Source organism: Odocoileus virginianus, chromosome 11, assembly GCF_023699985.2.
Source record: "Odocoileus virginianus isolate 20LAN1187 ecotype Illinois chromosome 11, Ovbor_1.2, whole genome shotgun sequence".
Lineage (NCBI taxonomy): Eukaryota > Metazoa > Chordata > Mammalia > Artiodactyla > Cervidae > Odocoileus > Odocoileus virginianus.
The window spans coordinates 50,092,727-50,109,916 of record NC_069684.1 but is presented as its reverse complement, the minus strand read 5'-3'; the positions used below and the strand labels follow the sequence as shown (position 1 = coordinate 50,109,916).

General features: G+C 39.2%; 1 protein-coding gene across 13 annotated transcripts in view; it reads right to left on the bottom strand.

The window, feature by feature from the left end:
- ENAH (ENAH actin regulator) overlaps nucleotides 1-17,190 on the bottom strand; it is a 175,782-nt gene that overhangs the window by 119,033 nt on the left and 39,559 nt on the right. For 10 of the 13 annotated variants that reach the window (XM_070474436.1, XM_070474438.1, XM_070474445.1 and 7 more), the window contains exon 1: nucleotides 14,606-14,770. The exons of the other annotated variants lie outside the window; for them this stretch is intronic. In XM_070474436.1, the coding sequence (XP_070330537.1) occupies nucleotides 14,606-14,763 (158 nt within the window). In that variant the 5' untranslated portion in view covers nucleotides 14,764-14,770. Of the gene's footprint in view, nucleotides 1-14,605; nucleotides 14,771-17,190 lie in introns of those variants that run through there. 13 annotated transcript variants of the gene reach the window in all.

The following is a 17,190-nucleotide window of genomic DNA, read 5'->3' as shown; positions in this document are numbered from 1 at the left end:
ATCTTGCTGTGGTTTCTTCTTTTATGCCTTTAGAGGCAAAAGATCTTTTTCTGTAGGTTCCAGACTTTTTTTAATCACTGGTTCTTCATCAGTTAGTTGTGATTCTGGTGTGTTCACGAGAGGAGGTGAGCACCAGGTCCTTCTACTCCACCATCGTGAAAGACTCCTCGGGACTCTTACCTTATTTATCTACACATCTCCAGGCCGAGAACTGTACCTGGCAGTATTCATGAGTATTTGTGAAGCTAATCAGTAATACTGGTTGACTTTAACCTGTTCTTTCCATATTTCATCAATTTTCTGTAATAGCACACACTATTTTTATATGTAATTTTTTGTTTTGTCTTTCTCATTTTCTTTTGGCCACGGAGCACGGCTTAACAGGATTTCATTTCCCCAACCAGGGACTGAACCCAGGCCCTCCACAGTGAAAGCACAGAGTCCTTACCACTGGACCACCAGGGAATTCCCTCTAATCTTATTTTTAAATATAAAATACTTCAGTGGGCAAATATCACTTATCATGTCAACAAAAACATAATTTTTGGTGATATTCCCCAAGGACAAGGCAAGAGTCCAGTTTTCAGTCATAACAACAAAATCACTAATTACATATTCTTCCTAATAAAAGGTAAAGTTCTAGTACATTTTATAGCACATCAACTTTCAGAAATTTAGAGACCTCTCTCAAATTTATCATTCCATAAGGTACTTATAATAACCCTTCTCCTAACCCCAATTCTACGCCCACCATCCCAAGGCCCTCCCCCCTTACACATACAAACCCATTGAGTAGAATTTTAATAGACTCACATCTAACACATGAGAATTATTTCAGAATTCGCTGGAATCAATATGCTAATATTAAACAATGTTGAGAAAAATTAAATAAATTTACTCATGTAAGTGAATTTCAAATTAAAATATACTAGTGTCCTAACTACATTTACTCTTCTGTTGATCTGTAATTAAAATGCAGTTCCACAAGAACCTAACTATATATAGTATTTGCAACTATATTTATATTGTATCTATATATAAAAATTGAAGAGAAAAATATCCTTGTTTTGAAGAGAAGAGCTAGTTGAGATGATGAATCTAAAATGAAACCACATTTCACAGGGAGTAATTCCAGACTCTGATAAAATGTAAGCATTCAAAATTTACTGTCACTCAGTTTCTACTGGTGACTGGAAAACTGAGCCCACTCACTAAATTAAGGTTTGAAGACACCAGGCTTAAGTGCTGAAAATCTGCTGAGCTAAGGCCAACAAATGCAACTGTGGACATCAGAACAAAAAGGACACTTCCATGTCTCGTTTTAAAGTTTGATAAAGTTTACCTGTCCATTGACAACTGCACCAACAAGTCTTAAAAAAAAAAATGAATTAAGTGCTACTCACAAAGATACAACAAACTGAATATGCAAATATGTAAATACACCTTGAAATCCTTGTACCTTACCCTTCCAGGATCCCAGATACCACAAAAGACTTCCCAGCTTACTGACAACTTGTAAGTGAAAGTAAAAGTCACTCAGTTGTGTACGACTCTTTGTGAGCCCATGGACTAAAAAGACCATGGAATTCTCCAGGCCAGAATACTTGAGTGGGTAACCTAGCTCTTCTCCAGGGGATCTTCCCAACCCAGGAATCAAACCGGGGTCTCCTGCACTGCAGGCAGATTCCTTACCAACTGAGCCATCAGGGCCAGCCCTAACTAAATACTGGGGCATTAAGACCCTGGCTCAGGATATTCAGGTATCAGATTATTATCTGATATACAGAAGTCAGCAAACACAAACGAAGCCCCTAAAGCACCCACAGCAGGTTCTTATCTCTACAGTATTAAAAGAAGTATTTGCTCAGATAATCAAAAAGATCTTAACAGAACTGTACTAAATGGGCAATGGGTAATAGGCTGGCAATAATTTAGTCTCTTCTGTAAATGTTTGACAAAATTAGTACCATGAATGGTCAGAAATATGACACATGTATACAACCCCAACCCACTATCAAGCTTAGGATTCAACCAGCTAAGAAAATTCTACTACAAATGCTTCTAAAGGGCTTCCCAGGTGGCACAGTGGTAAAGAATCTGCCTGCCAACGCAGGAGACACAAGAGACTGGGTTTGATCCCTGGGTCGGGAAGATCCCCTGGAGTAGGAAATAGCAACCCACTCCAGTATTCTTGCCTGGAAAATTCCATGGACAGAGGAGACTGGCGAGCTACAGTCCATAGGGTCATAAACAGTTGGACACAACTGAGCAATTGATCACACACACAGTGCTTCTAAAGGTTATTAGAATTTAAATTCCAACCCAAGCTATGGGTAAATCTTACTTGATAGTGACATCCAAAGGATCAAAAGGCATCTTCCATCTATACCATTACCAAAATGGTTAAGTAATAAATAGCAAATTTTTAAATTCAAACATCCTGCTACGACCAACTTGTGATTAAATTTTGAGCAAAAACTAAGGGAAGACAGAAGCAACATTTTTAATTGCCTCATAGTAAGTAGCTGTCAAAAACCCTATCAAAGAAGCGCCCTTAAAAGAGTGCTTCCCTAGTGGCTCAGCTGGTAATGAATCAGCCTGCAATGCAGGAGACCTGGGTTCGATCCCTGGGTTGGGAAGATCTCCTGAAGAAGGGAAAAGCTACCCAGTCCAGTATTCTGGCCTGGAGAATTTCATAGACTGTATAGTCCATGGGGTCGCAAAGAGTCAGACACAACTAAGCAACTTTCACTTCACTAAGGAGGAAGGTTATCAGTTAGAAAAATTACCAGCCAGAACTAAATGAATGTAACCGGAATAAGCAGAAAAACATTTACCCTTGAGGCAAAGAAACATAATTTCAGGAACCAGGAGGCAGATTTCAACTACATACCAACTTGCACCAATCCCCAAACAGATTGTTTAGCAGCTGTTGCCCTTGCCAAAACAGTCCCTCCATTCTCATCCAAACATCCCCCAGGAGGAAAATGACAACTCCCTGAAAGCAATCAGCCTTCCTCACAAACAACTTTTCCAATGACTGGGGAGAAAAGAAAAAAAAGTGAACCATGGGCCGATATCCCTCAAAACTAAAACCATCACCCAGTAGTTCTTTGCATGAATGGTTTATCCATTTCTCTTCAAACAGAAAGGCCATCCAGATACAAAACTGGCCACAGGGACTGTTTTTAATCAACCAGTTGCCAATTTGGGATTCCTTTCTTCTTATCTCTCCCTTCCAAGAGCACAGTATTAAAATAAGGGGAAGATAATCACCTCTGTTCACTTGTGCTTCATATTCACTAATAAGTAGTTCAGTGATCCTAGACAAAAGCTCAGACTCTCTCCATTCACTTAGCCAGTCCACAAAGACCTACTGAGTGCCAGCTCAATGTCACCATTCTATCTTGTTTTCTTCTGAATCACAGATGAATCCCTGGTGACTTCTGTACAAAACTCAACTAGGAAGTTTTTTTGTTTGTTTTTTGGCCACGCCACAGGGTATCTTAGTTCCCTGTCCAGGGTTCCAACCCGCAGCCTCCGCAGCGAGAGCACTGGGTCTTCACCACTGGACCACCAGCAAAGTCCCTTGACCAGGAAGTTTTACATTCAACTTACAACACTGAAATGAGACAAGGAGAAAGGCATCGACCCCTGTGTCTTAGGTTTTCTGTTTTTAACTGCCTTTAGACCAGCAACTACTAGGAAGCCCCTTAAAAAAAAAAAGACTCCCAAAGGATTCCACTCTCTATAAAACTATATTTAGTTATATGGCAGGTAAAGATAACCCTGTGAAAGGGAAGAAGGCCTATCACTTGGCCCACAGTAGAAACGAAGTTAACAAAGTCCCAGGGCCCTACAACAGTATACCTGAAACCCAACCTACAGCAATTCATCTAAACAGCATCAAATTTTTGAAGCCAGTGATAAATACACGGTACATACCACGACGTAGTACACACAGACAAAGAGAACTGAAACAGTTTCATGGAACAATACTTGCCATAACAACGTGCAACGTATTCTGATATTTTCTATTCTATTCTTTAAATTTTGATAATTGATAAACACTGTTTAAAAATCCAGTTTGAAGACCACCATCCTAAAACACTCCCTTTTTACCCCTTTTCCCCTCTCACTCTCTCCTCTTATTTTAGACACAAAGAAAGAGAAGATGACTAGTAGAGAGAAGACCCATCAGAACCTCAAGGCCAAGGAGGATCCCTTCTCCCAATCTGAGAAGGAGCAAGAGCAACATCATGGGGAATGAGGAATCTTCGATCTTGGGCATCTCGATTTGAAACTCTGCACGGATGGTCCCAGAGAGATGTTTTAAGACATGTCCATCAGGTCAACTGTGTAGTACCAATGTTTGTCAAATAAATTATAGACATCAAAAATATCTAGTGAGAATGAAATGTACTGGGCTGAACCATATTCAATTGCTAATAACTGATGCTTTTTGACCTAAGAGTGTAGTACATACTTCAAAGACATGATGCATTAAATGGCCTGTGGACTGAGGACCTAATCACCCCTCATTACAACATAGTTTCCACAGAAAGACATGTGCTAAATTTCTACCAAACAACCGATTTCAAAAGCTGAGACTATCTGAAACTAAGCTGTGATGTGATCTGGTAGCTCTGAAAGCTTTTTCAATATGATCACTAGTAGTTTCTACTCTTAACCACCAGAAAAGCCCAGGCCTCTAAAAGCCCAGAACTTTTCCATGGTTCATTCTTGTTTTCACACAATTATCAAATCTGGGGCCTCAACCTCTGCTTGATGCTTCCATCAGGCCTATCTGATTTTCTTAAAGTATGTTCAGTTCAAACCAACTGATCATAAGCTCCTTAATGGTAGAGACAGTCTCTTTTAATCTTTAAAAATCCACTTCTTTGCAGTCTTGCACTATCAAAACAATCAAATGTGTCCTGAATTAAAACAAATCTTCTCCAGAAAATCTTTGCCTGATTTCAACTTGCCTAAAATCTTTTGAGAAGTGACAATGCTATCATCCTACCTACTAGCAAATTCCATAACACTGGCTGTCCTTTCACACTACATCATCTTTAACTCACTGGAGTCATTACTGTATCAAAACTACTTTCTCTACCAAAAAATCTTTACAAACACTCCTTTATTTCCTGCCAATAATCTAAAGCTGTACCAGCCACATTCTCATTATACTTATTTTAAATGAGCAGGACCCTATTGGACCTTCCCAGGACAGACCCCTCAACCACCTCACCTGCTTTCGCTCCTCTGTGAAGTACCTAGATAATAGTAGACGACGCACATTTCCTGAGTTGTTTTTACGGCTGCTAAAACCCCCACCAAATGAAAGATGTTAAGTTACTTGATGACCATGAGCACACAGGCCTCAGCCTAAGGCTTGATAATGTCAATCCCTCACCGCCCTGTTACCTCCCCATCAACCAGAGAACTGTGTGTGAATTGATCACATACTCTGTGATTCCTCCATCCCTCACCTAGTCTTCTTTGTCGGCCACACCCTTTACAGGATCTTAGTCCCCAACACGGAGAAGGCACTGGCAACCCACTCCAGTACTCTAGCCTGGAAAATCCCATGGCAGGAGGAGCCTGGTAGGCTGCAGTCCAAGGGGACTCTAAGAGTCGGACATGACTGAGCAACTTCACTTTCACTTTCATGCACTGGAGAAGAAAATGGCAACCCACTGCAGTACTCTTGCCTGGAGAATCCCAGGGACAGAGGAGCCTGGTGGGCTGCCGTCTATAGGGTCGCACAGAGTCGGACACGACTGAAGCGGCTTAGCAGCAGTCCCCAACAAGGGATCAAATTCAGGCCTAGAGCAGTGAGATCACATCGCTGAACAGTCAGGGATTTCACCACCTGACCTTTAAAAATGCCTCCGTGAAACCCACCAGGGAGCTCAGGCTATCATGAGCACTACCTGTCCTGGACTATCGGTGTGGCGCCTTACAGTAAACGCTGCACATTTCTTCACCACAACCTCAGGTGAGAAGGACTTCTGCAAACTGGGCCTGTGTGTGGGTGGCGGGAGGGGTCCTCTTTAGAAGAGTACCTCCCCCATAGTTCCTTCCTCTGGCAATTCACCCTTTGAGTGACTTTATGGAGCACAGAGGGTCCTCCACCCTCAACCTTTTCTTATAAGCGATCTTCACATGTTTGAGGCTTATAGTTCTGTCATTCTGCCATAGTTTTATATTTAATACAACTTAAGACATTTTAACAGCTTTATTGACACATAACTGACATAAAATAAACGCCACTGCCAGGTGAGCAGACCCAAGTGTGAGTAAGGCCATGGGAATTATCTCTTTAAACCTACCTCTTGGCATTATGCTAAGTGCGTAAGCCAGAAAAAGACAAATATTGCATATTCTTGCTTATATGTGGAATCTAAAAAAGCCAAACACATAAAACAAAGGACAGACTGATGGGTACCAGGGGTTGGAGATGGGAGAAATAGGAAGATGTTGGTCAAAGAGTTCAAACTTCCAGTTACACATTGAACAAATTCCAGGGACCTAATGTATAGCAACTATATTAACAGTATTGTACATATACAGTTGACCCTTGAACAATGTAGGGGTTAATCCAAGTATAACCTAGAGGTGGCCCTTTGTACTCAAGCTTCCTCCACATCCACAGACTCACCCAACTAGGGACTGTGTGATACTGAAGTATTTACTCTTAGAATGTATCTGTATATAAGTGGACCCTCAAAGTTCAAACCCACCTCTTTCTTTTTTTAATCCACATTTTTCAAGGGTCAACAGTACTTGAAAGATGTTAAAGAGAATAGACCTTAAATGTTCTCACCACACACAAAAAAATTAATTATGTAAGGGGATGGAGGTGTTAATTGACCTTATTGGTATTCATTTCATCATACATACAGATATCACCTTGAATTTACATAGCTTATATGTCAACGATGTTACATGTCATCTCAATAAGGCTGGGGAAAAAAGAAATGAGCATGTGTAAATAAACAAACAAACCTGCCTCTTCATCAACCGTTAAGGTTATTTTAGATTCACACCATAAGGATCCTGTCATTCCCCCAACCAAATTTTCCCTAAATTAAATATTTTTCCCTAAATTAAATATTTCAAATCTGAACTCTTGCCATGTGCTACATGGGCCTTTAACAACTGAATACACCCCAACTAGGCACTCTCATTCACCATCTGCCTCATCCCACAGTTTGTTTCATTTAGTTAGAATGTACAAGCTCTCTGCAGCATACCTGTCCCTCTCACACCTGTGGAGATGAGTACTCACTTTGGAAGAGAGGGGACCATTTACATCCATTTTTCGCTCTCTTTTACTCTCTCCTTGCCTCCTCCTTCTGTATCTCTTACCCCAAAAACAGCTGAAAATGTCTCTATCCCCAACAGGAAACATTCAGTGTACTATCAAGTCAGATGTGCAAAGAGGGTGTTTTAACATGTCACTGGTCAACTCTTTTAAATAAAGTCCTGCTAATATTAAGGCCAGGTAACAAAGGGGGAAAAGTGTTATTGATACTGTGGTAAATGAAAAAAAGACAACACAGGTCATGCAAATCAAGTGTTAGGATTTATGAGTGACTTTCCTTTTTCTCCCTATTCTCCAAATTTTTGTTGACATGCTTCTGGTTTTCCTTTTAAATTGGGGGGTGGTAAACAGGTTCATTGATAGCTTCCCTGGTAGCTCAGTTGGTAAAGAATCTCCTGCCTGCAATGCAGGAGACTCAGGTTCAACCCCTAGATCGGGAAGATCCCCTGAAGAAGGAAATGGCAACCCACTCCAGTATTCCTGCCTGGAGAATTCCATGGACAGAGGAGCCTGGCAGGCTACAGTCCATGGGATCGCAAGAGTCAGACACAACTTGGAGACTAAACCACCACTACCAAACAGGTTCACTGACTTGAATGTGGTGATGGTTTCATGGACATGAAATGATATGATGCTTTCACATATATGTGAAAACTTATCCAGCTATATATTTTAAATGTGACATTTATTTTATGTCAATTATACTTCAGTAAAGCTATTAAAATGTCTAAGTTGTATTAATTTATGAAACTATGGCAAAAATGAGAGAACCGCAAGCCTCAAACACGTAAAAAACAGCTTATAAGAAAAGGCTGAAGGTGTGAAACCCTCTATGCTCCATAAAGTCCCTCAAAGGGTAAAATGCAAAAGGGGGTGGGGGAATATGTTTCTAAAGAGAACCCCCTCACACACACGCTCAGATTACAGAAGGCTTCTCTACCTGAAGCAAAAAACAAAAAAAAAACTTCCAAGTTTAAGGTTTCAGAAGTAGGAAAACTTTTGCACTGCAGAAAAGATTCTGAACGACACAAAGATCCAAAATAGAGGCAGCCAAGAACTTCCAAAACACTGGAGTTCTCACTGGGGACCTGAGATATCTCTGAAAAAACAGGCTTAGAGAAAGGAACAAGATGAAACAAAGCGGTTTTTTCTCTATTTGCTTTTAATGACACATGCTTCTTGTGCTTAGCTTTTATATTCTGTCATTCTGTTCTTTGCATTATATCTGCTAATTAGCAAATTAGTCCTTTTGTTTTCTACTTTCCTCCAGTTTTTCTGTTTTGCTTATAAATATTAATAGTATTACTATTAGTCAAATACTTCATCTAGGGCTCTTAGAGGTTAACTCTTCTGTGTCGGTGCTTTTTTTAAAAAACCACCTGTGTTATCCTGGTGATGGGGGGGAATACCTAACGAGTCTCTTTATCAGAGATCAAAATCCATAATGTCACTTGTAAACCCAAAGTACCATGATGCTTCCATTACTTCCATTAACAAATCTCTTGGAAAATAGACAAGCTTCAAATGTTAAAAGCTTCCTGATTTAGTGGAAGCGAGACAATCTGTCCTAGACAATGAAAGGATGCTCTGTTTTCCTCAACACCTGGACTCTAGCTACAGGGGATGAAGAAACCAAGATCAAGACCCCCCTGAGGGGGAAACAGCTCAGGATCCTGATCCCTGTGATACCTGTCACAGGGTAAGTTCTCTCCAGGCCACAATCTTACTCGGTAGATACAAATAAACTGGAGAGCTAAGGAGTTAGGATACCCTAACCCAGTGGGATGCCAAGCAGCTCCTCCTTGAGTCTGTTTTCTGATGGTGGAGTAAGAGGTCAACGTAGTCGACATGAAACACTCAAAACGTGGAACTCCAGGACCCCTACTCTCTCAGACATCACCCATTTCTGGAAGCAGGATGTCTGTGAGCTGAGCAATAGTCTTTAAAGAGTTCTCATTCTAAGAGTCAAAATCCAGCAAATTCCTGGGTAGGGGATGCATGTTTAGTTTTAAAAACTAAGGTACGAACACTCACTTAAATAAAAAATACAGATAAAATTAGTTTTCTAAATAATTCTCACCTCAAATTTCTAATTTCTTGGCTTACTTAGAGCAATATTTAGTACACAGAAGTGATTGGGTTTTTTTTTTTTAAGTTGCTCAGAGACCTTATAAGAAATGAGATGTTTCTTATTTTCTTTAAACTTGTCTTAGGAAACCCCAACTTTTCTATTAAAGGAAAGGAAAAGGAGTGTTGCAAGCTACATCCTTTGACAAGCTCTGTAACCCTGTATCTCAAGCAGATACTAACATATTCACCTCTAACTCCTCGCATCATAAGACTTTACCTTTTAGACATGTCTCTCTCCCTTTCATACCTGTAACTGGCCTTTGCTACCATCCTTTTCTGAGTATCGTAATGCATTTCTGTTTGCCAGCATTCCTTCTCCCATGTTAGAAAAGCTCACTCCCCACTACCACTGATGCTCATCACAGCATCCCAACCCCCACTGGAGAAGAAGGCACAGTGACCTAGGTAGGGCTTATTACCAATCTTCATTCAGGATTTTTTTCTACCTCAAGATCACAAGAAACATTCATTGACTTAAATTTACAAAATCTGGAAAAAGGGACTCCGGAGAAGCCATGTGAATAAAGAGTACGGGGCAAAGAATAGTCTAGCAGAGAATGGGTAACTACTAGTTAACTGATACTGTCTTCAGCTGCTCTCACTGTGATACTGTAAGCTATACTGGGGTCCTTCTTCCGCTCAACTGAGTTTTCATCAGTGTCAAAATTATCATGTATGATATACAAACATAGACAACTAGTTTAAGTACAAATAGGGGTCCAATCCCATTACCACTTTCAGAATACCTAGTGACTTTCATATTTATTTCAATTGTATTATTAATATTTCGTTTCTTCTGTTTCCTCCTCTTTTTTATGAGAGCACAAATAACAGTACAAAAATAAATGTGAATAAAAATACAAAAAATAAATGCATATGATAATCTACAAAGGCATTGATACTGACAAAAACTGAACTGTTGAGTAAGTTGTACCACCACACAATAGTTCAAACTATTGTTTGTCAGCTCACACATGAAACACTAATCTAAGAAAAAAAAGAATGATATTTAATGGTACAGGTACATAGCATACGGAAGTTCACATTAAAAAAAACCCTTTAATAAGAACCCTTCTTCGTTCAGACATTCAGAAGAAAATAGGTACACTTCCTTCTTGCCTATCAAAAGAAATCATGGATCTAAAGCTTATGAAATGAGAGTGAAAGGCATTCTTTCAATATTACAAGTCTTATACTGATATTATTTATAATTTAGCCCCTTATGTTTTTGTTGTTTTTTTTTACTCTGGATGAAATGGTGGGTTTTTTTTGTTTTGTTTTTTCCATTTATTTTTATTAGTTGGAGGCTAATTACTTTACATCATTGCAGTGGTTTTTGTCATACACTGAAATGAATTAGCCATGGATTTACATGTATTCCCCATCCCGGTCCCCCCTCCCACCTCCCTCTCCACCCCATCCCTCTGGGTCTTCCCAGTGCACCAGGCCCGAGCACTTGTCTCATGCACCCAACCTGGGCTGGTGATCTGTTTCACCCTAGATAATATACATGTTTCAATGCTGTTCTCTTGAAACATCCCACCCTCGCCTTCTCCCAGAGTCCACAAGTCTGTTCTATACATCTGAGTCTCTTTTTCTGTTTTGCATATAGGGTTATCATTACCATCTTTCTAAATTCCATACATATGTGTTAGTATACTGTAATGGTCTTTATCTTTCTGGCTTACTTTGCTCTGTATAATGGGCTCCAGTTTCATCCATCTCATTAGAACTGATTCAAATGAATTCTTTTTAATGGCTGAGTAATATTCCATGGTGTATATGTACCACAGCTTCCTCATCCATTCGTCTGCTGATGGGCATCTAGGCTGCTTCCATGTCCTGGCTATTATAAATAGTGCTGCAATGAACATTGGGGTGCATGTGTCTCTTTCAGATCCAGTTTCCTCGGTGTGTATGCCCAGAAGTGGGATTGCTGGGTCATATGGCAGTTCTATTTCCAGCTTTTTAAGAAATCTCCACACTGTTTTCCATAGTGGCTGTACTAATTTGCATTCCCACCAACAGTGGAAGAGGGTTCCCTTTTCTCCACACCCTCTCCAGCATTTATTGCTTGTAGACTTTTGGATAGCAGCCATCCTGATTGGAGTGTAATGGTACCTCATTGTGGTTTTGATTTGCATTTCTCTGATAATGAGTGATGTTGAGCATCTTTTCATATGTTTTTTTGCCATCTGTATGTCTTCCTTGGAGAAATGTCTGTTTAGTTCTTTGGCCCATTTTTTGATTGGGTCATTTATTTTTCTGGAGTTGAGCTGGAGGAGTTGCTTGTATATTTTTGAGATTAATCCTTTGTCTGTTGCTTCGTTTGCTATTATTTTCTCCCAATCTGAGGGCTGTCTTTTCACCTTGCTTATAGTTTCCTTTGTTGTGCAAAAGCTTTTAAGTTTCATTAGGTCCCATTTGTTTATTTTTGCTTTTGTTTCTAAAATTCTGGGATGTGGGCCATAGAGGATCCTGCTGTGATTTATGTCGGAGAGTGTTTTGCCTATGTTCTCCTCTAGGAGTTTTATAGTTTCTGGTCTTACATTTAGATCTTTAATCCATTTTGAGTTTATTTTTGTGTATGGTGTTAGAAAGTGTTCTAGTTTCATTCTTTTACAGGTGGTTGACCAGTTTTCCCAGCACCACTTGTTAAAAAGGTTGTCTTTTTTCCATTGTATATCCTTGCCTCCTTTGTCGAAGATAAGGTGACCATAGGTTCGTGGATTTATCTCTGTAGCCCCTTATGTTATTTTTTATGGTTGAAAGTCTGAGGGAAAAATGTCATTGAAATATGTATTTATCAGTAAGTACAAATCTATATGTTCATATCACACACTCTGGTTTGGACACGTGATGTTTAAGGTGCTCATTAGTTAATAAGCAAATAAAGCTGTAAGCTTATATGGAGCTCACCAGACAGAACTAGCCAGAAAGTTGACTCTGGGGATCAGAAGTACACAGGTGGTCGAGTCCAGGGGCTGAGTAAGACTGGGCAGGAATGCAAGTCGAGGGGAAGAAAGAAAAGCGAGGAGAAGATGAAGAGATGTAGCCAGTGACATCAGGAGAGAACTAAAGAGAACTTAAAGCCAGCTCAGCACAAGTGGTCCACGGCCAGCACAGTCAACTGCACCTAATGCTGTTATGAACCCAGAGGCAGCTTCTACATTATCAGCTTTTAGGAATGCTTTTCCCTTGACCTTTCTTCTACTCCAGGAAAACATTCTATCAGTTCCTAATTCTTCTGAATTCTACAAAAATGTTTAGGGAAAGGCCACTTTACCTCCAGAGTTGTTCGTTATTTTCTAAGTAAAGAAGTAACAGTAACTCGGGCTACATCTGAGAAGCACCCTCTGGACAAGGTGGCCACTGAACCTCATCTCGAATGAGGATGGAGCCTCCTGAAGGGTGAAGCAGAGCGCCACACCTATTCCTGCCCAGGCTCTCAAGGGAAATGTCATCTGAAACACACACCACATTGTTCCATACCATCCAACTTATCAAAATAATTAAGGGACTGAAGAGCAGAAAAAGTCAGTCATTCGCGCATGCAAGAAGGTACAGCGGTAAATGAAACTTCATCTGGGCACTGACTGCATCAAAAGAGAAATCAAAAAGCAATTGAAGGATATAAACTAGTAGCCAGGCATCCCTTGTCTCGAACCACAATATAATCTCAACCACAATTATAATTATAGGTGTAATTTAGGATAAAGGTCCAGCAGAGCTGTTAAGTCAATTCTTCTTAGATTTAAAGGTCAGCATCAAAACATTCTCTGCTGCTGCTGGTTGTGGTAAAATGGACACTCCATATATTTGCAGGCTGGCATGAAAACTGGTACAACACTTCAGGAAAGCATTTGGCAATATGATTCAAGAGCTTTTAAATCTGTTTCTATTTATTCAGAGACCTAATACTATTTCTGGAAATCTATCTTAAGGAATTAGTCTGCAATTAGGAGGAAAAAAAACCCCTTAGGGTTCATGAAAGCATTATTCATTATACAAAATCACTTTAAACCATACAAATAGCCATTTAAAAGGAACAGGTAAATTACAGTGAAATATGCTACTAAAAATTCTGAGCAGCTTTTTAAAAGCATAGAGAATGCAAAATATATCAAGTGAACAAATGAAAAAAGGCATAATCAAACATATAGTAATGCACAAAAATAAAAGGAGGAAAAAAATTTTTTAAGATGGTGCAATTATGAAGAGAAATGAAAAGCAAACTGACTATAGAATAAATCTGTCTGAGCAGGATGAGACCATATAAAACAGGGAAAATCAAGGTCAAGGGTTCTCAAGGCAAAAATCTACTGGAATGGGGGGAGGGGCAGTGTGGGATGGGGGAAAGGTAAGTACATCAGTTAAAGAATGAAAACAGACATAAGAGTACCTAACAGAAAGACAGCGAAAGTTTTTAAAAAATATCCATCCCTTTTTATCAACTGATAGCTCAAATGACAACCTGCACTGCTCTTCTCCCTTTTCACTCTTGAGCACTGTTCTTTATTGTAGATTGCCAATACTACAATTATCTCCATATTATCCATGAAAAAGAAGAGCATGAATTTATAAAATACTAAGAAGCAGATGATCCAATGCCAACTGGCTTTAGACTTTAAATGGCATCACATTAGAATTCACACTATACCTTCCTGTATGTTTGCATCAAACGATCAGAAAATAATCTGCATATTCCATACACTCTATTGGAAAGAAGAGCAAGGCAAATGATCCAGAAACAAGCTGAAAAGGGGAATTAAATCCATTCTGTATGATTAACCAAAATGTAAATAATTCTTCTATACAATTAACCATAATATAATACAAACTACATCCTTTTTAAATATTCAGGGAAAAAAGTCTAAAATATGGCCAAATTAAATTTACTAAGAGTTCATAATGCTGTTAGAGCATATTAAATTTACTTAAATAAACTACTAAAAATTTTTTTAAAAAGCATTGCTCCTACCACTAAAAAGAAAGTAATTCCAAAAGAGGGCAATACAGCATAGCTGCTGAGATCACAGCAGAGCAAACTGCTGGGGTGTGAATTTCAGCTCCACTCATGACTAGTGCATGTTCTTCTCTGTGCCTCGGTATCCTCACTTGGAACATAACAGAAATACTTACCTTACAGGGCTGCTATGATGACTGGGCTTCCCTGGTGGCTCAGAGGTTAAAGCATCTGCCTGCAGTGGGGGAACCCTGACTTCGACCCCTGGGTCAGGAAGATCCCCTGGAGGAGGAAATGGCAACCCACTCCAGTATTCTTGCCTGGAGAATCCCATGGACAGAGGAACCTGGTGGGCTACTGTCCACGGGGTCGCAAAGAGTCAGACACGACTGAGGGATATATGGGTATGGGTATGATGACTGAATGAGTTAATTTATCTAAAGCATTTACAAGAGGACCTGGATTAAGTTACTAAAGGGATGCAAAAGGCTATCAGTTCCAGAGATGAAGAAAGGTGATAGTTTGTACAACTATGTGAATGTACTTAATGCCATGAAACCATACACTTAAAAATGGTTAAAATCATAAAATTTTACTGTAATATTTTACCTCCTTTTTAGGAAAAGGCTCTTATCAATCACCCACTTGCTATTAAAACATTTTAATTTTCCTGGGAGAAAATAAAGTAACAGACTCTACAGGAGAGTCTATATGAGTTTAGGATTCCTATAAAAAACATCTTTATCAACAAAGGGATGCTGATATCAACATCTGGGTCCGTACTTTTCAAAAATAAAATTTAAAATAATATGTTGTGCTACTGAAAAGTTCTGATGTTCAAATTACTTGAATTTCCAAGCAAAAATTGACTCCGTGGAAATGGCAGCACCATCCTTCTTACAGTTACAGAACAAAAATACTGCTCTAAACTGCAACTACTTGGAAACAAATCTATAAACCCTTTCTTTGAACACAAGCATTTTAGTGTATCTTCTACACAAGAACAAAGACTTCACAGACCTTAAATGCAACCAATTACAAAAAGCAACAAAAATCTTCAAATGCCCGTTTTAAAATAAAACCTTGCAAAATAGCCTGAAACCACTTCTCTCAGATTACAAAATGAGCATGTGGCGAAAGGGCCAGAGAACACCAATTTACTATACCCTGTGCTGACTGACAACGTCTGTTGCATAGCAACAAGATCCTGCAGTCTGAAAACAGCACAGAACTCCTTTTCTTGACTTGCCAAGCCTCAATTAACCCCATCAAGGCTGAGAAACCAAATTTACAGAGATTACTACCAACATCGGCTTCCCATGTGGCACAGTGGTAAAGAATCTGCCTGTCAGTATAGAAGACTCGGGAGACATGGGTTTGATCCCTGGGTCAAGAAGATTCCCTGGAGGAGGAAATGGCAACCCACACCAGTATTCTTGCCTGGGCAATTCCATGGACAGATAAGTCTGGCAGGCTACAGTCCACGGGGTTGCAAAGAGTCGAACACAATACTACCATCAGAATCCCAATGATATTCTAAATTCTAAAACTAAAGAATCATAAGCCTAAATTCCAGCCTGTTCACAGCTTGAATGTACTGGTATGCCTTCACTCTCAATGATTCTCTATGTACTAGCATAAAACTGCTACTTAAATTCTTCTAAAAGCATCATTTAGAAGAGTCATTTTTAAAATCCTATGTAACAGCATACCACATGCCTTTTGTTCCATAATTTAAAAGAATCTGATCCTCTCAGTTTATTTTCAAAAAATCCTAATTTATAAAACAAAGGCTATAATTTCCTAACAATTTAAATTTTCTCTTACTTGAAATTTACTTGAACTATTTTAATAGATTTACCTATATAGGTAACTAGTAACTTTTTTCCCCCCAAAGTCATCTAAAGAACAAAAATTTAAAGTCTGCAGTTTTTCTTGCCATTTCTATAAATACTTGCATTGTTTTGGGATATCCCTGTCTTTTGAGAAAGTTAAATGGTTGCCAAGCCCCACCTAAGAAACACATCAAATACAGATAAAATAAATTTACAACAGTGGTTCTCAGCCTTCTTGAAGATATCTAAGGCCCTGTAAATTCGTAAGTTCTACTTTTAACATATTCTGACTCAGAAAAACCGATGTAAAAGTACTTAGAATTTACTACCTTTTAGTTAGTCTGTATCTTATCATAAAAGCACCTACATACTTGAAATATAACATTTACAAAGGCAGGTATCTCTGGGTTATAGACAAAGCTTGGTGCACCAAGCGGTTCAAACTAACTCCTCAAAATAATCCCATGGCTGTTCCCAGCAACCACAAATTAAAAGTCATTAATCTACCAGAAAAGTTCAAACCACTTTGAAGACATCGGGTTAAACACATACAGGTTTGGAAGTGAAACAAAGTTAGGTTTAGGGTTCTGAAACAAAATTAGGTTCCTTCCACCCCTTATTAGCCATAAACTCAAGCAAGGGTACTCATGAAGGTGATATCTACTCTAGAGAGTTGTTGTAAAGACTGGAAGAAACAGTGCATAGACGTATGAAGCACACGGGTTTCATTCCTTTCTTGTCATTCAAAGTCTTTATAAAATCCAGTCCAATCTGCCGCATTTCCCATACTTTCTATACAAACTCCAACAGTATTGGATTTGATCTTAAGGACGGAAAATGAAATCTGAGAAGCAGCACTGAAAGGTAGAACAATTAGAGGTCAAAGTAATATATTAAGAGCAAGGTCTTTGGAAAGATGCAGGACT